This window comes from Carcharhinus amblyrhynchos, chromosome 14 (assembly GCF_965287045.1).
Source record: "Carcharhinus amblyrhynchos chromosome 14, sCarAmb.v2.hapA, whole genome shotgun sequence".
Taxonomy (NCBI): domain Eukaryota; kingdom Metazoa; phylum Chordata; class Chondrichthyes; order Carcharhiniformes; family Carcharhinidae; genus Carcharhinus; species Carcharhinus amblyrhynchos.
This window is the reverse complement of record NC_137337.1, coordinates 36,673,682-36,699,438: the sequence shown is the minus strand read 5'-3', so window position 1 is coordinate 36,699,438 and position 25,757 is coordinate 36,673,682. Positions and strand designations below refer to the sequence as shown.

Here is a 25,757-nt window from a genome sequence, read left to right as displayed (position 1 = left end):
AGAAAACCCACACAGACATGAGGAGAATGTGCAAACTCCACATAGACAGTGACCCAATCTGGAATCAAACCCAGGTAGGTCCCTGGAGCTGTGAAGCAGCTAACCACTGTGCTACCGTGCCACCCTGTGGGTACAAAGGGGCCTGTAAAGGCAATTCTGTAGCAGGAAGGTGCTAGTGTGAATAAGATACTGCATATGATTGAGCTTTGGATGAGCTGCTGGATCAGGGTTTCCTCTCCTTGTGTTTTCTTTCGTCTCTGATCTGCAATTACTTTTGCGGGAGGCCACACCATTTTTTAATTTGGTTTTGCCTGATTCTGCAATCATGGGCTAGCTACTCCCAGGACCCAAGGTTCCTATCAAAAGCAAAAATTTCAGTTTCCTTGTAGCACTTCTGACTGTCATGAGAGAATATCCCATAAAAATATTTGCTTTGCTAAGCGAGTATCAGATGTTCTGGCTACATGAACAGCCTAACTCAGTTGTGACTGTCTCAATACAGTGCACGCCAGTTCAGGTGAACACCTCAGTCTCATATTTTGTCTTGCTGTCTGTTTTCAGAATTTTCCCAAGACAGCTCAACTGGAAGTGGTTGAGCTGCTTGGATGTTGGTGTATAGTCTAAGTCTCTGTAGACTTGCAGTTTGGTAGGCAGCCTTGCTTCTATTCATTCCCAGACTGATGTCTGAAGCCTGCAGAAGGTCTGCACCCTCTCCTTTCCATCTCTATGCATGATATGCTTTGTCTGTATAGCATGCAAGAAACAATATTTTTCACTGTATACTAATACATGTTGTGGGGATGCCGGCGTTGGACTGGGGTAAACACAGTAAGGAGTCTCACAACACCAGGTTAAAATCCAACAAGTTTATTTGATAGTAAACCCACAAGCTTTAGGAACACTGTTCCTTCATCAGGTGAGTGGAAGATGAGTGGAGGAACAGCGTTCCGAAAGCTTGTGGGTTTACTATCAGATAAACTTGTTGGACTTTACCTGGTGTTGTGAGACTCCTTACTACTAATACATGTGACAATAATGAATCAAGTCAAATCAAACATTTGCTTTGGCAAATGTCACATCTGACTTATCATCCAACGCCACTCAAGAGAGTGTACTGTCAAGGTAAATGAACTTATTTGCTGCTGACAGGTTTTAGTCATGGACTAAACCTTGGACTCAAGATGGGTCCTTCCTGGAGCAGGCTGCTGCATTACTTCAGTTTCAGTGCTAATTGTAAGGCTGTAGTTGTCACATGCATTATTAGCCTAACATCCATCATAGGGAACATGTTAAAAGATATTATTAAAGATGTTATAGCAGGGCCTTGAAAAATTCAAGGCAATCAGGCAGAGTGATCACAGTCTGGTGAAAGAGAAATCATACTTAACCTATTTATTGTGCTCAGCAGGTGGTTGAGTTAAAATGGGTTTTATACCACACCTCAAGTTTACACACAAGTTATTTGAATGTGAATGTGCTTTTATTCATGTTCATAATTATACATTTGTTTGTTCAGCAAATCTGATTATTCAATTTACCAGCTAATTTAGTTCTGAATCATAGATTGCCTATATTACAAAGTTCATGTAACATGCAATAAACATGCATATTATTGTACATATGAAACGTAAACCTTGAAGTAACCCCGCGGGAGAGTATACTGTTCACTCTCTAAAGCATTTTCAAAGGTTGGAAAACACGTATCTCCTGTGCAGAAAGGTGGCATGTTCACATCAAAACCTTTCTTCCCAACCAATGTTGTAAGCGTCTTAGGAGTGAACACATTGTGCTTTCTGACCAGGTTTCACATTTTCTACCACATTACAAATGCCACAAAATCATTGTGGTCACTCAAAGCATTCTGTCAGATTTAAATCTATTAGCCTAGCAGCCTCTCAGATGCCTGGTCTAAATTTACCACATTCTAGTCAGGTGTTCAGTCCTTGGTCTTGTGTCCAGATAGGCTATCTCAGCTGGAGCAATGAAAGGAAATCTCTAATGCTCCTCTGTGCCCAAGCTCAGCAAGGAAAATAAACCATCCCAGGTTCATTCTTTTATCCGCGAAATAGTGTTCAGTGTTGGAAAATGTGAATGTTTGAGGATGGGTTTGCCTTCTGCTGCAATCCCCCAGAATCAATGCGACTCAGACACATGAAGAATGTCTACTTTGGTAAGATACTGGAAAGTTATTGGTACCCAATTTTACCCCAGCATGACTCAAATAATTCAGAAAGGAATGATAAGGGTAGAGAAATTGGAGACAGAAAACAAAAGTGTAAGCATAGTGCATGCAATGCATAATACTGGCAAATGTTTTGCAGAAATTTGGAATGCTTTGAGAAAAGATATAATGGGATCTTTAATTCACATGCCAAAAAGTTCATTGTTATTAATTCACAGAATGTCATGTTCATAGATTTGTCTAAATGAACAATGCAAACATCAGTCAACATTAAATGCATTCGATAATAAAGTAACTGGTGCAAGTAGTTTGAACATTGGGAAGATTGAAGATATCTGACTATGACCACTGAAAATTGATGTTTTTGTGACAGAGGATAACAATGCCAAGAAGCTGTGCTTTATTCTCTTTGCACCATGATTTGGGGTCCTACAATAAAGGGCTGAGAAATTTTTCTGAAACCTGTTTTGCTGAATTCCCACTGCTCTTGGTCTCCAATGAATCTTCTCAATGGGTAGATAAAACTGCTGTGAGTTAGGCAGTGCCTTGGGATTGAGGGTGACATGCTTCCACTCTGCTTCAATGGGATAAATGATAAATCCAATGTGCAACCTGCAGAATCTACCACATATGTGGCAGGCAGTGCTTGGTGGTTCGGGTTACTGGGAGGTTCTCCCAAATTCACCTCTGTGTGTTCCTGACCAAGTCTCTCCTTGTGTTCAGTGTCTTCTCAAATGAACCTTCTACATTTTGCTCGGTCAGAAGCCAGTTGATTGGGATGTTTGGCTTCTTGTGAGGACATCCCTGAAGTGTTGAAGTCTGTTGCCCTGACTGATTTGAGCAGAACAATTCCTTCAGGAGTTAGAAGCAGGCAAGAGCTGTCATTATGTAAATAAATAGACCAGGAAATTTGAGTACTATTTGAATTTGAGATTCTGACTGACTTACAGCAATACTAACAGATTTGGAGCTGACTTTGGAACTGAAGACAAATTCAGCTCCTAGTTTATCCTGGTCAGAACTTATACAACTCTGTGCATATGATGGCAACAATCATTCACTCAAGATGCATATAAACGTATCAGAAAGTATAACATAGTTTTTAATTTCTGAGCCACGAGGAAATAAATAAATCTGCATCTTATGTTTCTCTGCTCCAGTTCCAACAGGGAAAAATACTATTCAGAATGAAGAGCACTTTTTTTTAAATGTTATCCTGAACTTCTTGAAACAACTTCAAAAGCAATGCCCATCACCACTGAGTTTTGTCATTCATCTTTTGATTGGTAGAAATCACGGGAAGGACCAGACAATAAAATATTTCAGCTATTACTGAAATAATACCAAAATAAATCAGCCATTAGTTTTCAACAGACCAAGCTTCCAAGTCTGGTATTGGGGCAGAGTCTTTTGCAACACATCAAAATTAATTTTCGAAATACAGAGGTTCTGAGAATTATGAAAACCCATGGGTCAATAATTGAATTCACCGACGCAAGTCTTAGAGCATTCAAATCTTGATTATCTTGGTTGTCGGGAGAAAGTGCACCGATATATGCACGGATCTAAAAATATAAAAAAAGGTATTATTTAAGATAATTTTCAGATTTTCAGTATATTTTGCATCAAATTTAAATATGTTTGCTCGGAGAAAATACCTCTGATATTGCCACTTTTTAGATAATTTGGAACAGTTGGATTCAGAAACACTCTTCTGTAAATAACTGAGCAAAATGCAACTCATGGTCATAAATAGGGAAAAGTCACAGATTCAGAGCATGCTCACAGTGATTTAGGGTCAGAGCAGGATTGAGAATAGTGCTTTTTAATTAACTAGCCTTAAAGTAGCTCTCCATTCTATCAGTGTAACAAGGCCAACAAGGCTCGTTGACTTTCTAGAACAATTCTAGAATTTATTAACTGTCCCCCTCCTTGGGGGAAGAGAGATCCAGATTTCTAGTATCCTTTGTGTGAGGAAGGTCTTCCTGATATAACCTTTGAGTTTTTCCCTATTTCCCCCATTAATTGTCTTCAGGAACTCCATTAGATCACCCCTGACAGAGAACACAAACCTAGTCTATGTTACCTTTTTAACCAGTTATCATGCTAGTGAACTTACACTACACTCCCTCCAAGACTTTCTAAATATGCTATCCAGGATTAATGCAGGACTCTGTGTGGGATCTAATCAGTGCTTTATATGACTGCAATAAAACATTCATTCTTTTGAGGCAAAGACAAATATTCTATTATATTTTAAAATTAATTTGTACCTGTCCCTTAGCTTTTAGTGATTTCTGTACTTGAATCCTAAAATTTTTGTTCCATCACAGATTCTACTGTTTCACGAATTATAAAATACATTGATTTATCTTGCTTGTTCTATGTTCTGTAGGTAGGTTCTTTACTCAGAGAATAGTAAGAGCGTGGAATGCCCTGTCTGCAGCAGTAGTGGATTCGCCAACATTAAGGGTATTTAAATGGTCGTTAGATAAACATATGGATGATATTGGAATAGTGTAGGTCAGATGGGCTTTAGATTGGTTTCACAGGTCAGTGCAACATTGAGGGAAGGGCCTGTACTGCGTTGTAATGTTCTATGCTGTTTGTTTATGCCTTTCTTTTTCTCCCCTATTATGCAAATTGTTTGCAGCCTGGAGAGGGAGCATGCGCAATTGATGCCTTCCACGCTTGTTGGCACCACAGGGGCTGGAGTGCATTATAGATCCCGATAATCACATTTTGATGCAATGTTTTAAGTTTCCTTTGTACTTCTGTTCAGGCTGTCCCCCCTCCTTTTGGGGAGCTGCCACTTTTACTTCATCCCTGAGTTAATTTGAGTTGGTTTATTTGGTTTGCCCTAAAAGAGGCCTATTGAGCAAATGAGTTAACCAAATGTTACTTAAAAATGAGACTTTGGTTAGCCCACACTTCAAATACCACATCCAAATGGATGCCATTGAGGCTTTGGACAAAGTTTTGAGGAGGGCTACAAATATACAAGCTCCACTTAGAAAATCCTTAGTTTTGACCTTAGTCATTTACTTCAGAACTGCATAGACGTCAATAGAGATTAGGTTTGATGGAGACATATAAAGGACTAAATTACGTTCAGATTGATAGAATATTTCAATTTAATAGATTGGGAATGATCAGGAAATCAAGTTACACAAGGGTAGTGCTAGGTTAGATATTTGGCAGTAGAAGGGATGCCATACTTGCCTGTGCTTCAGAATAGTACCATGGAATTTTTTACATTTCCCTGAGAAGCAGACGGGTTATATTTAATTGAATGAATGAATGAGTGCTGCTCTCCCTCAGTACTGCATTAGAACCTGAGCTCAGTTGTGGGCCTGACTTTCCTCCAGTCAGAAAACTGCAAGTCCCAATATGGCTACAGGAAGTGGCCACAACCCCTGGTTTTCAAGGGGGCTGATTATTAATTGGCTGGGGGTGGGTTTAATAGGCATGAGAACAAAGGTTTGCAGATACTCAACTTTGGAACAAGTTCCAGCTTGTGTAACGAGTGCTGCAACTCTACAAATGAGGATTGAATCATTTACTGTATGAGATTTGATTTGAGCAAAGTATGTTTTTAGGTTATAGTTCCCTAATTTCCTGTTCATAGTTCCCTCATTTCCTGGTTCATAAGTTTCAGTGCTGCATCATCAAAACAGGCTGGTTAGAATACAACATGTTGTTTAAAGTTTGAAGCACAAACATACTCTTTCCATTTAAAGTGATAATGCAGCCATTAATGTCAGCAAACTATTGTTCAACTTTGCAGTTGCTCCAATGATTAGCCAACCATGCTATTTGGAGCTTACTTGAAATGCCACTGCTACCCAGCTAATAAATACTTGGAGTAAAATAACCATGTGCATGTACTTTGAAAATCAATTTGAAATACAATGCAATACCTTTGACAAGGTACCATATGGTAGGTTGTTGCATAAAGTTAAATCTCCCAGGATCCAGGGTGAGGTATCTAAATGGATACAAAATTGGCTTCTTGACAGAAGCCAGAGGGTGGCTGTAGAGAGTTGTTTTTCAATCTGGAGGCCTGTGACCAGCAGTGTGCCTCAGGGATCAGTGCTCGACCCACTGTTATTTGTCATTTATATTAATGATTTGGATGACAATATAAGAGGCATCGTTAGTAAGTTTGCAGATGATACCAAGATTGGCGGCATGGTGGACAGTGAGGAAGGTTATCTCCAATTGCAGTGGGATCTTGATCAATTGGGCCAGTGGGTAGACGAATGGCAGATGGAGTTTAATTTAGACAAATGCGAAGTGATGCATTTTGGTAGATTGAACCAGGGCAGCACCTACTCAGTTATTGGTAAGGCACTGGGGAGAGTTACAGAACAAAGAGATCTAGGGGTACAGATTCACAACTCCTTTGAAGTGGAGTCACAGGTGGACAGAATGATAAAGAAGGCATTCGGCATGCTTGGTTTCATCAATTAGAACATTGAATACAGGAGTTGGGACATCTTGTCGAAGTTGTACAAGACATTGGTAAGGCCGCACTTGGAATACTGTGTGCAATTCTGGTCACCCTATTGTAGAAAGGATATTATTAAACTAGAAAGAGTGAAGAAAAGATTTACTAGGATGCTACTGGGACTTGATGGATTGAGTTATAAGAAAAGACTGAATAGGCTGGGACTTTTTTCTCTGGAGCGTAGGTGGTTGAGGGGTGATCTTATAGAGGTCTATAAAATAATGAGGGGCATAGACAAGATAGATAGTCAATATCTTTTCCCAAAGGTGGGGGAGTCTAAAACTAGACAGCATAGGTTTAAGGTGAGAGGGGAGAGATACAAAAGTGTCAAAGGGGAAATTTTTTCTCACAGAGGGTGGTGAGTGTCTGGAACAAGCTGCCAGAGGTAGCAGTAAAGGCGGGTACAATTTTATCTTTTAAAAAGCAGTTAGATAGTTCCATGGGTACGATGGGTATAGAGGGATATGGGCCAAATGTGGGCAATTGGGATTATTTTAGGGGTTTAAAAAAAAAACTAAGGGCGGCATGGACAAGTTGGGCCAGAGGGCCTATTTCCATGCTGTAAACCTCTTTGACTCTGACTCTATTAAGCTGTGAATTGTACAAGAAGAGGAACTCCCAGATCAAAAGCGGCAACTGCAGGAGCATGTTCAGGGCAAATTATGGGGCTTGAACACTAATACTGCCTGGTACTATATTCAACAGGTCCTAGGACATAGATCCCAATATACCTGATTGGAATATCTGTCAAAATGCTTTATACCCACTGACGCATAACTAAATACTATTTGCAAGCATCAGGGGGGCATTCCAATGTGGTTCCTGATATTCACCTATATCCTGGCTATTTCCTGCCCTTACATAGAAAAACTTTTAGGAATACAGTTTGAAACCTATTAGACTAGCCACTCTATTATTAGCTAAACATGTAAACATACTCAAAAAAGAAAGCCTTTTGTTTAGTGCCTTCCATAGCCTCAGATGTCTCAAAGCACTTTACAGTCAATAAGTGCAACCACTGTTATAATGGTGGAAGTTACAGAGACTAATTTGCATTCAGCAGGTCCCACAAGCACAGATGTATTAGTGGCCAGATAATCCATTTTGTATTAGTTAAGGGATAGATACTGGCCTGGACAAGAACTTGCCTGTACTTCAGAATAGTACCATGGTATCTTTTACATCTCCCTGAGAAGCAGACAGGTTATGTTTAACTGAATGAATGAGTGTTGCTGTCCCTCAGTACTGCACTGGAACCTGAGCTCAGTCGTGGGCCTGACTTTCATAGAACATAGAACTTAGAACACTACAGCACAAACAAGCCCTTTGGCCCACAACTTGCGCCGATCATATCCCTACCTATCAGGCCTATCTATAACCCTCAATCCCATTAAATCCCATGTACTCATCCAGAAGTCTCTTAAAAGACCCCAACGATTCGCCTCCACCACCACCGACGGCAGCCAATTCCACTCACTCACCACCACCTGAGTGAAAAACGTACCCCTGACATCTCTTCTGTACCTACTCCCCAGCACCTTAAACCTGTGTCCCCTCATAGCGACCATTTCAGCCCTGGGAAATAGTCTCTGAGAATCCACCCGATCTATACCTCTCAACATCTTATAAACCTCTATCAGGTCACCTCTCAACCTTCGTATCTCCAGGGAGAAAAGACCAAGCTCCCTCAACCTATCCTCATAAGGCATGCCACCCAATCCAGGCAACATCCTTGTAAATCTCCTCTGCACCCTTTCAATAGCTTCCACATCCTTTTTGTAATGAGGCGACCAGAACTGTGCACAGTACTCCAAGTGGAGTCTGACAAGGGTCTTATAAAGCTGCAGCATTATCTCCCGACTCCTAAACTCAATTCCTCAATTAATGAAGGCTAGTACACCATACGCTTTCTTGACCACATCCTCCACCTGCGAAGCCAATTTAAGAGTCCTACGGACCCGGACCCCAATGACCTTCTGATCCTCTACATTGCTAAGAGTCCTACCCTTGATATTATACTCCTGATGTCCCAAAGCATGGTACACTGGGGAGACCATGCAGACGCTACGACAACGGATGAATGAACATCGCTCGACAATCACCAGGCAAGACGATTCCCTTCCTGTTGGTGAACACTTCAGCGGTCATGGGCACTCAGTCTCTGATCTTCGGGTAAGCGTTCTCCAAGGCGGCCTTCATGACACACAACAGCGCAGAGTTGCTGAGCAGAAACTGATAGCCAAGTTCTGCACCCACGAGGACAGCCTCAACTGGGATCCTGGGTTCGCGTCACACCACCTGCAACCCCCCATGACCCGCCTGAACCAGCAACATCCCACCAACCGCCCTGCCCGGAGACAACACACACCCTCCCAACCCATGCTCAACAATATCTCCACTCACACTGTCTGCAACTCCCGAACAGCAGGCCAGCTGTAAAGCCTCCAGGTCAGAAAACTGCAGGTCCCAATATGGCCACAGGAAATGACCACAGCCCCTGGTTTTCATGGGGGCTGATTATTAATTGGTTGGGGATGGGTTTTGTAGGCATAAGAACAGAGGCAGGACCGAAAGAGAGCAAGCACTATTTAAACAGAGCACCAGAGTTATTACTGTGGCTGCCATTTTACTAATTGAATTCCCATGTAGGCATGGAGCAGCCAGAGCTGCCAACACTTTGTGGATGCCAACCTGGAAATGCCTCCACGAGGTTGTAAGGGACAGGAGGGAAGGTCTCTTTCCAGAAGGTGGAAGGAGAAGGCCACCCTTCCAAACCAAGCAAGCTTGGATCGAGCTGACAGAGGCACTGAGCTGGCAGTGGGCAGGAGGAACTGGCCAGTGCAGGAAGGGGTTCAATCAATCAGGGTAAGTGCAATGACAGATCCTTTCAAACTTCAACAGACACACTGCTCTTTAACACATCATTAATGTTCACCTTATAAGGCTGTCCTGGAAACATTTTTGGTTGCTGGTGGAGTACTGATACATTACTGAAAATATTGTCACTAACCTGTTTTACCTGAATAGGTTGACAATCTAGATAATTTCTGTTAACTTTGCATCAGTTTTGAGTGCTTTTAATTCATTTGGTTAAAATATAAATATGCATTGAAAAGCCCTCAAGATCTATATTCTCTGAGCCATCAAAATTGTTCGAGGTTATTACAGAAACAGATCTTGAACTTGAAGGATCTTAAGGATATGATTTCTCTATCAATAAGCTCACTACAGTGCCTTTCCAGTGAGATATATCAAAAAATCACAAATATTTAGCTCTAAAGATTAATGGACTGAAAATACTTCTTTGTGATTTTCAGAGCTATTATTCCATAAATTTCCAACTGAGTGAAATTCCATGCTGGGGGAATTTCAGGTCCTTTGACCTCTACAGAGATTGCAGATCCTTGGCTAAAATCACTGGATATAATGTTAATGCAGATGAATGTAAAAGATGAACATGCAATCGTATGCAATAATACAGTACATACATTCAACTCATTGTGCCTGTGCCAGCTTGTTGAACTGTCCAATCTATCCCATTCCTCTTTCTTCATAATTTAAACCTTTTCCTTTTCAAATATATATCAAATTCCCTTTTGAAACTTATTGCTGAATCTGATTCCACTACTCATCCAGGCAGTCCAGATCATAACAACTTATTGCATCAAGAAATCTCATCTCTCTTAAATCCTTTGTCAATTTTCCTAAATCTATGATCCTTGGTTAATGCCGCTGCCTCTACCACCTGCCCACCCCCCCAGCTCCCCCTCCCCCTCCCCCCAACCCCAGCCAATGAAGACAGTATCCCCTTAGTTACTGTTTTAAAAAAGAACTTCATAACCCTTCATCCCCACCTTTGTTAAACTTCCCCTTAACGTTCTCTTCTTTGAAAAGAAAATTATGAGGCATATAGATAGGATAGAAATTAAGAAGCATTTAGATGAGCACTTGAAATACTGTAACATACAAAATTATGGACCAAGTGCTGGAAAATGAGATTAGAATAGATAGGTGCTTGATGGCTGGTGCAGACACGATAGGCAAAGGGCCAGACTCAAATTCCAGTTCCTCTAGTCTTGCCACATAGCTGATGTCCCCATGTGGTCTATGGCTTCATAGTTGAGATGAATTAGGATGGCCCCTAGAATACACTTACAATGAAAATTGGGCACATCCTTGTGATGTTTTCCTGTGATTCTCTGTCTTGCTTTTGTTTTGATGCAGACATGTAAAGAAGCTCAATCCTTTTCTGTTCTGACAGAAGATCTTTTGCCCAAAACATTTGGCTATATTTTCTCTCATGATAGGAGCTGAAACCGGAACATTACCTTGTGTGTGTCACATGTGCAGTCATGTATTTGTATGAAAATAACTCTGACCTAATCAATTTGTTGTTTTCTTCTTAGAATTCCACACCTACATTAAGTAAACATAATTAATTTGTAATCATTCAATATATACAAGAAAAACCAGTTCCAAGCTGAATTACATTTGCTGTTCTGTTTGTAAATTCACACTATTAACTCATTTGTCTTCCAGTCTCAGAAGCAGAATCAAAGGCTGCAAAACAACTCTGTCACTGCTGGTTTCAGTATTGCAGGAACTGGGAGATGAAGGTCCTCTGTCAACAACTTCCAACAAGGAAGAGCAATAGCACGGGCATCCCATGCACATGAAGGAAGTATGCTGGGTGGGCAAATTGTGATGGTATTCAGCATTTAGCACAAAATTGGTGCACACCTTGCCATTTTGGACCTCACAGGTCATGTTGATGCTCTCTCAATCATGCACAGCTGAACACATGGTCATCAGGGCTCTGTGGTCATCCTAACTCAAAAAGTTGGCTCTATTCTCGCTCCACAGATGCTGTCAGACCTGCAGAGATTTTCCAGCATTTTCAGTTCTTGTTTCAGATTCCAACATCCTCAATATTTTACTTTTATCAACTTTGACTAGGATCAGATGAGCCAGAGATCTTCGCCTTCGCCCACCTAGCAGGGATGCGCCAGGTGCAAGGTTGAATGGACCGCACCTACGTGCCTCTTAAGTCACCATGGCAACATGTAGCACCATTCAGGAACCATTCAGCCCTGCAATACAGCTCCCAGAGGGTCTCCCGCATTATTATGGTCTGCTGCACTCTCTGCAATGTAGGGAAGACAAACTAGACATGGCTGAGCACAAGATCTCCACAGATCAGGAGGATGTTGAGAAGGATGGTGGACCTGATGATGCTAAGGAGAAGGATGAAGAAAACTGGGCAGTCGGCAAGGCCAGAATTGATCTCTGAGCAAGGGATGCCCTAAATGCCTCCTTTCAGAGACGAGCAGGAATAGTAAGTGGTGAGGTCTCCCACAGTGGTGTAAGGTCAAGTAAATGATGTAGTGCCACCATTATCTAACCACTTGGTTGCACGTTTTCAATGGCAAAGGGGTTGCCGCTATTGACCTGATTCAGCAGGAGAATGATGATGATTTGCAGTAAGGACAAAGTGACGCTTCTCTCATCCTTAGCAATATGTCTCACTCCTGCCTAACAGAGAACTGCTTGTGCTGTGCCAATGAATGGGCACATCATGAGGTTCATCAAAACTGGAATAATAGTGTCAGGCATTAGATCCATCTAAGTATGTGGCCAGGTTTTCACTTTCATCTTACTCCCAAGGTGGCCAAGCAATCAGCACCTCAACAGCCCCTTGACCTCTGGCGCTCAAATGAAGAGATACAAAATTGAAATGCTTTAATCCTGATTGAGGGAAGGGGAAGGTTTGCTTCTCCCATGAATGTGGTCCCAGGAAGGGTGGCCAGGTGTTGGGGGCACAGGGTTGCCTGCATGCAGGGCTTCTTTATTCTGTCCTCATAATGGGAGAGACATAGCACAGCCATTCTCACACTCCACAGGAATGAAGTGTTGGATGTGTGCCTGGGTTCGTTCAGCTTGGCAGCGTGAAATGACAGGGTGGAGGCTCAGTAAGTGAACAGAGTGATTTATTTCAACTCCTTACACTTGTGCCTACTTTCACCCATGCCAACAAGGTACTTATCACTTCTTACTCTCCCTCACCCTCCCACTACATTTAGGTACTTCCCCAGAATCCACAGCTGTGTTTGGAGAGGCCTGTTGACTTCCATGACCTGTTGCCTGAGATGACTTTGGCAGCGTCTCCTGGGAGGCCTGAACCTTAGGACTCTGGCCTGCTTTCAGGCAGCATGGATATTTCAGTGTTACCCTTCTCAGTCTGTGGGGCTGGAGGGGTGTCATTCACAGGAAGGGGGTACTCAGATAGGCTGAACAACCCATGGTCTCTGGGGTGGAAAACCCCGGGCTATGCACCAGACGATCCTCATCTCTTCGAGTTCCTGGGGTCCTCCGTGCTCCTCCCAGGGGTAGAGAGGCAGCTGGAGTGAGGTACAGAAGTGCTGATATCCCCTGGCGCAGACTCTCGCAGATTCCCACAGGTGTCTGCACCATGCAGTTGAAACCCTGCACCATTGAGTTCATGCCCTCATACATGGAGTTCATGAGCTGAACCAGGGTACAGAAATCTCTTGCCACAGAGTGCATGTCCTGCACCAAGGTCTCCACTGCAGACACCACCCTTGCAGTGTTGGCGTCATTGTGCTGGAGGGATAGCAACATCTCCTCGGATAGAAGGAAATGGGGCATCCCTTCCTGTTGCTCATGACTCAGTCTTTGCCCTGGCCTCTGGCATCCTTCTATGTGCTAGTTCCCTGGGACGTCCCTGCCTCTGCTGCTTTGGATCTTCAGCTGGGAGGTTCTACTTAATGAACCGAGGTGTGAGTATCTGCACTGGTGCCAGATGTGGGTGACAGCTGTGACACCTCTTCAATGGTGGAGTCAGAGAAATCTCCCTCATAGGGTTTTGTTAGATCCAGGGGATGTGAAGAAAGTCCAGCCTGCTTATCTGATTTGCCTGCAAGAGAAGGGAGATGGCATTTGTGCATTACAGGGGATGAAGGAGGAAGTTGATTATTCACATGAGACTTGGAGAATTACTGTGTTTCTCACATTTCTCTGCCCTCACTTCACCATCGCTGCAGGCACACTCTTCCTACACCCCAGCCAGCTCAAGGCTCTCTCCTCAAATGGCATCAGGATTCTGAGCTGCACTGGGCGGCATGCTAGCACAGTGGTTAGCACTGCTGCTTCACAGCTCCAGGGTCCTGGTTTTGATTCTTGGCTTGGGTCACTGTCTGTGTGGAGTTTGCACATTCTCCTCATGTCTGTCTGGGTTTCCTCCGGTTACTCTGGTTTCCTCCCACAGTCCAAAGATGTGCGGGTTAGCTTGATTGGCCATGCTAAGAAATTGCCCCTTAGTGTCCAGGGTAGCAGAAGTTAGAGGGATTAGTAAGTATAATATGTAGGGATATAGGGGTAGGGTCTGGGTGGGATTGTGTTCAGTGCAGACTTGATGGGCCAAAGGGCCTCTTTCTGCATTGTAGGGTTCTATGATCTATGATCTATGGGTGTGCTTGCTCATACTTGTTGTGGTTGAATTTGTGCTGACACAGATCAGGAGAGTTTAGGTGGCAGTATTGACATTTAAGATGGTGATGAGGTGTGGCAGGCTTTGGTCTTGAATGGGAGCTGGAGTGTGAGGAGCTTGGCAGTGAGTAGGGGGTATACGGTGACTGGGGGAGAGGGGAGAGGGGAGGGGGGAGGACAGCCTCTTTACAGGCATTGGAAAAGCCCAAAATGGCTGGGTGAGAGATGAAGATAGAGGTGGGAGGGGTGTGCGAGGGGGTCCAGAAAAAGACTGCATGTGGCTGACTTACCCTGGCTGAGTAAAGAGGATCGTTCATCTTCTTGTGACACTGTTGTCCCATCCTCTTTTGCAGTGAGCTGGCATTCACCAGGTCTTCCACTGCATCCCAGGTGGGAGGTGGTGACCTTGGTGGAAGACCTTCTGGACAGACAAGATTCTGCTTCTGCTGAGGGCTCCCCTCTGAGAATCGTAGTGCGGACTTCCTGGTTGCCATCCCCTTCATTTGATCTGGAACAAGTGCTGTGGAGCTTTTTATATGCAGCTCCCAGTGATTATCTTGATTAAGTTGAGCGGCAAGCAAATCAGAGGGAAGCTGCCATAGGCACGGTGTTATTCTTGTGGCCATAAAACCTTTTGTTCATGAGCTTCAAAATTTGGTCAAAAATTATGCCGGAGTCGTCGGCAAGATTCACTCTATTTTTTTCACCAGAACCGACACTTTACCAAATTCTGGTAAGCTCATACTCGCACGTTATTTATTTTTTAAATAATTGTTTGGTAGCACAGATCTTCAGTATTGCTAAGAAAAGAAACACAGCAAAGCTTTTCAGCTTGCACTCATCAGGGCACTTTGCAAGAATACCAGAGCAAAACATAACTGTACTCTCTTCTTACACATGATACATTCATGATCCCCATAAAAAGGACATACTAGATCCAAGCTGACAAGAACAAGCAGTATACTTGATTCTACGCTTGATCTTAGCCACATGTGTAGGTGAAAATAAGAATAGCTGTTAACTTCAATATTCCTACAGCAAGGAGATTGTGCCCAGAGCTTTGTTCTGGTTTTGGGCAATCTGGATATTCCCTGAGGCTGGAATAATAAAGAACCTGAGAAACAAGGATGCTGTGGCAGAGGAAAATGCAACATTCCTCTGGTTTAGCTGATTACAAATTCCTACTGAATACCTTTAAGTTGGTCTGCCCATCAGTCACAGCACCTGTATTCACCATCACTCCAGATACTCACTAAACATCGATTGCACAATGATGAAATTCTTCCCCATTTAGCAAATAAACTGCCATTTCAAGTATGTTATACGATTATCTCTGATTGAATCTGTCAATTTATCTGTATCATTTTATTTTTTAAAGTAAAGTTTATTTATTTGTCACAAGTAGGTTTACATTCACACAGCAATGAAGTTACACCAGTCTTTTCTGTCATAAAACATTGTTCTATAAAACAAAGAACTTATTGCCTTGGTGTCTGTCTGCGTAGAGTTTGCACATTCTCACCGTGTTGGTGTGGCTTTCCTCTAGGTGTTCCGTTTCCCATATTCCAAAGATGTACTGGTTAGGTGGATTGGTCATGCTAAATTGTCTCTTAGTGTCCCCCAGACATGTAAGTTAGGAGGATTAGTGGACTAAATGCGTGGAGTTATGGGGATAGGTTAGGTGTGTGGACCTGAGTAAGATGCTATGTCAAAGAGTTGGTGCAGACTCAATGGGCCAAATGACTTCCTTCTGCACTGTAGGGATTCTATGAAAGTGCCGAAGACTATTTCTATGGATGAAGTTTCAGTGGAAACCCTCCCACCCAAGTTTCCTTTGTGTCCTACTACTGGATCATTCATTTTGTGTATAATAACAAAGAAGAAAATCGCTCCCAACAAACCTACCCCTTATTCTTGTTTCCTTGTGTCTATTTGTTTTTCTCCCCTGAACTGAATTCAGAAGGTTTTTGACGAGTGAGCGCAGAACCAGATAAGTGAGTGCATGCTTTCACAAAAAAAATTCACCACTGCCACTGCCTTGCCTTTCTCAGTACCTGATCAGACTGGCTTATTTATTCAAGTTTGTATCAAAACACAAGCAATAGGGTGCAAAAAAGATGAAATTAAGTAATATCTTCTTTCCTAAGCAAGTTCTTATCTATAAACTTTTGGTATCCATTCTTGGAACGTGGATGTCTCTGGGATGGCTGCATCAGTTGCCCTTATCCTGTTGTCCTGACTTGAGTTACTTATTAAATCTTTTAACTGATAGTTCAGATACAATCACATTGGGGTGAGACTGCAATCCTGGGTAAGAAAAGCAGGTTTCTTTCTCCATATATGGGCTTCTGTGAACCAGTTTAGTTTTTACAACAGTGATAGCTTCATAGTTACTTTTTCTTTAGGATTGCAGGGTTGGTCAGGTTGGGCCAAGGGGTGGTAGGATCTTTGGAGGGGTGGTGTGGGGGGGTTGTCAGATAGGGCCTAGTGAGGAGTTTGGGCCTGGAAGAGATATCAGGTCGGGTCTGGGAGGGAGGATGGGAGTGGTAGGCATGTCAGGTCGAGTCTGGGGTCCGGGGAGACAGATTAGGCCTGTGGAGGGTGAGGAGTGGGTCTGGTTGGGCCACTGGTGGGAGGGTAAGGCCAGGCAATAATGGAGGTGGGTGTGCATATCAGGTTAGGAGGTGTTGGGTTGTCTGTCTATGGAGGTGGTGGGGTAGTGGGGGGCTCAAGGGAATTCCATCGGGATTGGGAGGATAGTTGCAGTTTGGAAAGTGGGTACAGAGTGGGGGTCCCATGAGAGGTTAGAGGGGTGGAGTCCCATTGGGGTTCAGTGGGGTGGTCAGAGGGGTTGTAGGCGAGTGGAGGGAGTCCTGTGGGGGTTGTGGGTAGTCAGAGGATGGCTTACATGCCACAGGAAGGGGGGTGGTCAGAGTGGGTCAGTACTACAGTTACCCAGGAGCTAGAAGTAGTTTTAATTCTTCTGGCAAATCTGGAGGAGGCAAACCCACCCTAGAGCTTATTGAAGCCCTTAAGTTGTTTTATTCTTTCACAGGATGTGGGCATTGCTGGATGTCCAGCATTTGTTTCGCAACCCCAACTGCTTTGGAGAAATTTTTTATGAATAAAGTAGATTTTTGGAAAAAAAACTGCTTTGGAGAAGGTGGTGGTGAGCTGCCTTCTTGAAGCTCTGCAGTCCATGTGGTATGGATACACCCACAATGCTGTTCTAGGATTTTGCACCCAGAAGAATGGCAATGCAGTTCCAAATCTGGATGACAAGTGACTTGGATGGGAGCATGCAGATAATGGTATTCCCATCTACTGCCCTTGTTCATCTAGATGGTAGAGATCATGGGTTTGGAAGGTGCTATCAAGAGAGCCTTGGTGAGTTGCCACAGTGCATCTTGTAGACGATACACACTGCTACCATTGCAATAGTGGAAGGAATGAATGTTTAAAATGATGGAGGAGGTGCCAATCAAGTGGGCTGGTTGGTCCTGGACAGTGTCAAAGTTTGTGCATGTTCTTGGAGCTGCACACACCCAGGCAAATGGAGAGTATTCCATCACAGGCCTTGTAGATGATGGATAGATTTTAAGGAGTCAGGTGGTGAGTTACCCACTGAAGATTTCCCAGCCTCTGATCTGCCCTTGTAGCAATCGCATTTACTTGGCTGGTTCAGTAAACTTTCTTGCCAATGGTAGCCCATAGGGTAGTGGTGGATTCAGCAATGGTAATGGAATTGATCATTAAAAAAGTGAGTTAGATTCTTCTTGTTGGAGATGGTCATTACCTGACACATTTGTGGCATGAATGTTCCTACCATTTATCAGCCCAAGCCCAATATTGTCTGGGTCTTGTACATGGACACTGGCTACTTCAGTGCCTGAGGATTCATAAATAGTGCTGAACGTTATGAAGTCATCCATGGACATTCCCATTCCTGACCTTACGATGGAGGAAAGGTCATTGATGAATCAGCTGAAGATGGTTGGGCCTGGGAATTCCTGCAGTCATTCATCTCCTACCACCTTAAGCATCCTCCTTTGTGCTGGGTAAAACACACCCAATAGAGAGATTTCCTCTGAGTCCCACAGACATCAGTTTTGCTGCAACCTTGATGCCACACTTGGCCAAATGTTGATGTCAAGGGAAGTATGTCACTTACCTCACCAATTGACAGCTACATAAGGGCCTCATCTCCTCACCATTGGTATTTTACTGAATGGCCTCCTTCTGCACTGTAGGATTCTATGATTCTATGGCAGCATCCCCAGCAGAACTGACACGTGAAAGAGGAAGAAAAAATTATATGTGGGTTATACATTCTAGGAATATATGATGACATGTTAATTTTTTCCCACTTGTCATATATCTTGGATAAGTTCGTGAAGTCCAAATTAACATGTCATCATATATGCCTAGAATGTATAACCCACATATAGGGCCCAATTTTGCCATTGTGTTGCGCCCGTTTTCGATTGCAAAAGCTTGGTAAAATCCGGCATGAGGCAAATAGCGCAATCTGTGCCCTCTCTGATTTCCCCTTTACCAAGGCCCGAAAATGGACATTTGCATGCATTTAAATTGACTTAATGGGCTGATTGCCCACACTTACCTGCATTTCCCCCTTTACCATCGTGTTTGCCTGTCCAGATTTGGCGCAAAATGAATGTGGTCAGCAAAGGTCTGTTTTGGGGGCTCTGGCTTCTCAAGAGGCAAGTTCAGAGCTTCCGGCAGCTTTCTAACTCAGATTGGTGGTGGTGGTGGGGGGGCAGGGCAGGGGAGGGGGTAGTGGGTTGGCGATGTGGAAGGGAGGAGGGAGACCAGATCATTCTCTGGTGGGGAGGAGGGGAGGCCAGATCATTCTGAGAAACAGGGTTTACAAGTTGGATCTGAATCACGCCCAGATTTAGCACTTAGAATCAAAATGGTAAAATTGGGCCCTCAGACTGCGATTCTTCCATGGCGACCCACAGTCTTTCTGGCTGGTTAAGATGGGAGATGTGCATTGTTGGTCTTGAATCGAGATTTGTGCACATGCCGGGAACGCATGCGTATCTCCCACAGCCAGCGAACAGACCACGCTGAAAACTGGCAGGAAGGCGGATAAGTAATTTAAATCTTTTAAACATATTTTAAATATGTTTATCAGTTCATTATCGGGAACTTTGAGGTCCTGACTGAATCTCCCACCCTGCGAGTAGTACTTCAATCCAATGGGGTTCAGACTAGCTTCCCATGTTCGGGGAACTAGCTGGAGACTCTGCTGGAATGAAGAGTGGTCAATTGGGGTCCCCTGGGGGTCAGGCGGTGGGCAGGTGATGCCCACAGCGCACAGAGTGGGGAGATTCAGGTGAGAAGCTGAACTGACAAAATAGTTGGGATTTAGAACAGTTTTCCTGCCAATTCAGCACTTTTGAGAGAATTGCCCCATAATTTTTTTCTTCCTCTTTTATGTGTCAGTTCTGCTGGTGATGCTGTCATAGAATCATAGAATCCTACAATGCAGAAGGAGGCCATTTGGCCCATCAAGTCTGCACTGACCACAATCTCATCCAGGCCCTATCCCCGGAAACCCCTCTTTTACCCTGCTAGTCCCCCTGACACCAAGAACCAATTTAGTATGGCCAATCCATCTAACCTCTACAGCTTTGGACTGTGGGAGGAAACTGGAGCACCCAGAGGAAACCCATGCAGACATGGGGAGAATGTGCAGACTCTGCACAGACAGTGACCCAAGGCAGGAATCGAACCTGTGCCGCCACGATGCTGATTTATACTGAGGTATGGTTCTCAGTGTGCAGAACCTATTCCATTATCTCAATCAAATGTTTATGGTCTGGGTAGTGCACATCATCACTTGTCAACCCCAAAAAAACTGCAGGAAGCATGACCAGTCATCACCCAACAGGAATTCTATGATTCACACACTCATTCACTTTCAGGAAGGGTCGCTGAGCATCTTCAAGAGCAGGAAAATCTATCAGTCTTCTCCTTAGGAGAAACTGAGCCCAACTGTCCTGTAGACCGTTAAAGTAAACTAATTAAGTGTGGATCAAAAATCAAAACTATAATCCTCTGGACAGTATAGCTGAGCCATTCAAAGCTTTAGCCAGCTGAGTAACCCAGAAAACTATATACCGTCTCGCAGTCTCAGCTTTCAGGTTTGGTGTTATAATTAGGTTTCTAAAATCATTCTGATGCTGATAACTAATAGGAATGTCAATTTCTTCTCAGATTTGTTTTCTAAAACAAATAGGTCAATATCAGCCAGATTTTTAAAAATATATATAAATGCAGCATCGTCAATCACTGAAGCAGTCTATGTTCAAATGCACAATATTCAGGCTTGGCCTGACAAGTAACATTCGCGCCACGCAAATGCCAGGCAATGACCATACTAATAAGAGACAATCTAACCACTATTCCTTGACATTCAGTGGTGTTACCATCGCTGAATGCCCCATACTCAACATCCTTGGGGTTACCATTAACCAGAAACTCAACTGGTCTTGCCACATAAACACAGTCGCTACAGGAGCAGTCAGAGGCTTGGAATGCTGTCTCCTGACTCCCCAAAGCCTGCCCACCATCTACAAGGCACAAGTGTGAGGGAATACTTCCCATTTGCCTGGATGGGTGCAGCTCCAACAACACTCAGGAAGCTTGACACCATCCAGGACAAAGCAGCCGTTTGATTGGCACCACATTCACAAACATCCACTCCCTCCACCACCGGCGCTCAGTAGCAGCAGTGTGTATTATCAACAAGATGCACTGCAGTAACTCACCAATGATCCTTAGATAGCACCTTCCAAATCCATGACCACTTCCACCTGGAAGGAGAAGGGCAGATACATGGGAACACCAGCACCTGCAAGTTCCCCTCCAAACCATGACGATCTTGACCTGGGAATATATCACCATTCCTTCACAGCTGCTGGATCAAAATCCTGGAATTCCCTTCCTAACAGCTTTGTGGGTCAACTCACAGCCTTGGACCACAGTGTTTCAAAAAGGCAGCTCATCACCACCCTCTCAAGGGCAACTAGGGATGGGTGATAAAAGCTGGCCATCCAACAATGCCCATGTCCCACGACTGAATATAAAAAAAACATGGGAGTGTCAATATATCGTGGTATATATCATATATCATACTTGATATGGGATTAACATGAATATACAAACATAAGAACAAGGGTAGGCTATTCAGCTCCTTGTGCCTGTTGCATCATTCAGTCAAATCATGGTTAACCTATTTCTTCACTCTATCTAATTACCTACTTTGCATAACTTTTAATACACTTGTCTAATAGAATGCTATCAAACTCAGGATTGAAATGATTTAATTGATCCAGATTTTTTGGGGGGGGGAGGAAGAGTGTTCCAGATTTTCACTACTCTGCATGAGGAGTCTTTTCTAGCTTCACCCCTGAATGATCTAGCACTAATTTTAAGCTCATGCTCCAGTGTTCTGGAGTACCTTACCAAAAAAAAATTATCTCATCAATTCCTATAATCATCTTAAACAGCACAATTTGATAACTCTTTAATCTTCAAAATTCAAATGATTACAATCTTAGTTTATGCAACCTGTCCCCATAATTTAACCTTTAAGCACCTTTCCTGAGATGCTATACCTCAAAGTGATTGCAGTACTTGAGATAGCGTCTGTGTTCAGCTCCTTCTACACCACTTCTTTCTAATATATTCTCCAATGTAACTTGATATCTTCAGCAAGCTTGGATGTACAGTTGTCTATTCCTTCAAAGTATTTATAAACATGGCGAACAGCTGGTATTTCAGATTCTTAGGGAACATCAGTTTGAGTACATACCCATTCTCCTGATTCCCAGCCAATTCCCTATTCAAGCTAAAAATGTTTCCTCATGTTCAATGTGCTCTTAATATTGTTAACTGACTGTTACGTGGAACCTTGTCAAATGTCTGTTGGCAATTCATATAAATAACGTCCAGAGGTACTCCTTGATCGCTCTCTTATCTATCATGTGTGTTACTTCATTAAACAATTGCATCAGCTTCATTATACGTATCTACCGTTTACAGATCCATGCTGCGTCTCTCTCTGCTCAATTCATATTTATCCAAATTTTCAGCCAAACTATCCCTAAAAAATTCCAGTAACTCTTCCATAACAAATGTTAGACAATAGACTTGTAAGTTCCTTGTCCATCGTTTCTACTCTGAGTAAGAAAGGGATCCACGTTTACAACACATTCGTTTCTGAAAGCGCACAATCAGTGCCGCCAGGCTACTGATAAGCAGTGAAGTATGAATATGCACAGCTAGGACAGCTAGTATCAATCTAAAATAACTATAGCGCTGAACAAAAATTGGACGCTGTGTCCTCATGGTGGGTAACATAGGAAATGTTCAAAGGAATGCCACTAGCTTAAACCCCTCCATTAGACAGATAAAGCTTGCATTCAATGCATTTGTTGGGTAGACTATTTTGAATAATTATAAGATTCGTACCATTAGGTTTGAAAGTCTGACCTGCACTTCACAAGTGGCTTACTTATGTTTCTGATAGTTATAATGCCTATAAGCGAGGCAGGCATCAGAATAGATTAAGTATCGACAGTTTTGTTTTATCCAGAGATGTTTAGGCTAAATGATGCTTATGGATTCACGCTAATAATGCACTGGGTGGATTTGTGGCTGTGGTTAATATTGCTACGTATCCGAGGTATCTCATGGCCATCGTAACCTCTCGGAGCTTGTTTTTGATCACCTTACCAGGTTGGAGAGGAATATCACATCCTGTTTTAGGATGGGAGGCTGGTAACTTAGTGATTCGATGGAGCTACCATTTCCGTTTTTGTTTCAGACTGTCAACATTTGCCATACTTTGCTTTAAACCAATAAATACATTGACCAATCGACAGGGCAATGCGACATATTAGCACGCACTACTAATACTAATGTTCTTGTTTCAAATTCCAGCATCCTCAGAATTTTGCTTTTTTTGCTTTCCCCTTAACCTACCCTGCTTTAAGGAAGATAGATAATCCATATGTGTCGGAATTTAATTGCCTGCCCGCCCGAGGCCAACGGAGAATGCCGTTCTGCGAGCCTCGCCGCCTAGATTCTGGTCTTTAGTCTTTCCACGTTAACTGGGATATTTAATCCCTGGTACTATCCTATTAAATCCGCTCCTTACCTGCTCCAAAGTCTTGGCATCTTTCTAAAAGCACGATGCCCGTAACTGCCCACAATATTCCATCTGGGATTTTACCCAGAGTTTTATAAAGGTTTAACATAACTCGCTTTTGTAAACTGCATCTATTAGAACACCAAGGATCCCCTTACACCTTTTTAAAAAAGAATTTGCTTCAAAGATGTGTCGGTACGGACTCGAAACGAAATAAGAGATCCAGATCTCCCTTTTCTTGCAGTTACCTTAAAATTTCACCATTGGGTTCATACATTTCTCGCCGTCATTCTACCCCTCTGTGAAAATGTAGCTGGGCCTTCTTCTGAAGTCTCTTACTGTCATCCTCACTGTTTCCAAGTTTCTGCACGTCTCAACAGTTTGAAATTGTGCTTCGCCAAACTCACTGCATTTCCAAAATGTATATTTCAGAGTCTGATGTGGGACAAGCGAGCTGACCGCGCGTTGGGCAATGATTAGCTAGACCCAAAGCAGTAGCAGGCAGGAAGCTTTCTTGTTTTTACCTAAAAACACAACAGACAAACTGGACCCCCCAAAAAAGAAAAAGAGAACTTACTGTGAGAGGCAGGGAACAAATCAGGAAGAGAATACTCATTAGAATCAGCAGGATGAGATGTTCCACCTCTGTTAAGTGAGTGAAGCGCTTGCGGGTGCGGGCTCCCACACTGGGGTTCATGCTGCTCATCCGCCTCTGCCTCCGGTACATTCTGGCCAAGTTCAGGGCGACAGAACCATTGCACAGCATCACAGCGAAGACCAGAATGGCCATCAGAGTGGCGTAGAGCACCGAGAAGGACAGGATCCCCTCCTCGCTTGCCATGTCAAGGAAGCACCAAGTCCCCGGGCAGTACTGCTTGTTCCTCCCAAAGCCCATCAGGGGCATGGAGCAGAACAAGAGGCAGCAAGTGTAAACGGCGGGGAAGAGCAGGACCACCCGGCGCTTGGTGAAGTGTTCCTGATAAAAGAAAGGGTGGCTGATTGATAGCCAGCACTCCAGGCCCATGGCGAGCAGGATACACATCGAGGCTAAACCGAAGAAGGTCATGGAGAAGGAGAAGCAGTCACACAGGGTGTTGTTTTCCGCCAGGGCCGTCAGGCTGCGGTTGGAGGCATAAGATACGAAGACGACTGGGCTGATGAGGCATTTCCCGAAGAGATCAGTCAGCACCAGTCCGGTGACTAAAACGTAAAAGACAGATGGGTGCTTGGTGTGCTGCTTGTGTTTGCCCAGAATGAACAGGGCGATGAAGTTACCGAGCAGCCCAGCGGTGAAGAGTAAGGTGCTGATCAGCACGCTGCCATTCTGATGGACATAGGTCAGGTTTTCACAAGATGTCATCCTCTTAACCCTGTCTTATTTAGCTGGGCAGAAATTAGGAAATGCCCCAGGTAAGCTATTTAAAACACGAACTGATCCGGGCAGCAGTGAGGAGAGCTTTCGCTGCGACGTTTCGGCACTTTGCCGGTTCCAATCTCCCTGGTTGCATCCAACTACGCTCCGCCGCCCCAACCTTTTATATATTGACTCGGCGCTCAGCCGCACGTCAATTCCGCCAGGCAGAGCCAGCACACACTGTGATTAAGTGACAAGATGTTGGTGTCTGCGGAGGAATCTGAGTCTCCCGGGATCCGTTCCCCTGGATGGGGAGAACACTCTTGCCAGTTACTGTTGGCACACTGGAGTGAACGGAGCAACGCGCAGCACTCAGTCCTATGATGTCCTGTCCTGCTCCGAGCTATCAGATAAAGCGCCTCGGAGTTTCGGGTTTCAGTTCATTTACGGGATGTGGGTGTGGCCCCTTTTGCTAATTGCTTGCTGGTTTAATTCAGAGGATACGTAGAAAGCTACGCCACTTTGTTGTGGAATGAAAGCAGAAAACGCTGGGTAAACTCAGCAGGTCGGTCAGCATCTGTGGCGAGAGAAACCAGAGTGACGTTTCCAGTCTGTATGACAGGGTAAAAGCAAATTATTGCAGATCATCATAGAAATCATCACAGAAATCCTACATGCAGAAAGAGACCATTTGGTCCATCGAACCTGCACCGACCACAATACCACCCAGGCTCTACCCCCATGTCCCTACACATTTACCCGCTAATCCCTCTAACCTACTCACCTCAGGACACTAAGGGACAATTTTAGCATGGCCAATCAACCTAACCCCGAAGCTGGAATCTGAAACCAAAAGAGAAAATGCTGGAAAATCTCAGCAGGTTTGGCAGCAGAGATAAGGAGAGAAAAGAGCTGACGTTTCGAGTCTAGATGACTCTTTGTCAAAGCTGTGTCAGATGCTTTGACAAAGGGTCATCTGGACTCATTACGTCAGTTCTTCAACGGGTGGCACAGTGGTTAGCAA

The 25,757-nt window shown here is 43.7% G+C and overlaps 1 protein-coding gene across 1 annotated transcript; it reads right to left on the bottom strand.

Annotated features, from left to right (window-relative positions):
- Nucleotides 1-1,117: 1,117 nt before the first annotated feature.
- Nucleotides 1,118-25,121, bottom strand: LOC145352246 (prostaglandin D2 receptor-like). Its single transcript, XM_080201988.1, has 2 exons — nt 23,957-25,121; nt 1,118-3,747 (listed from the first exon to the last, which is right to left on the bottom strand). The coding sequence occupies exons 1-2, from the start codon at nt 24,737-24,739 to the stop codon at nt 3,550-3,552; spliced, it is 981 nt and encodes a 326-aa protein (XP_080058114.1). The 5' UTR covers nt 24,740-25,121; the 3' UTR covers nt 1,118-3,549.
- Between the last annotated feature and the right edge of the window lie 636 nt (nt 25,122-25,757).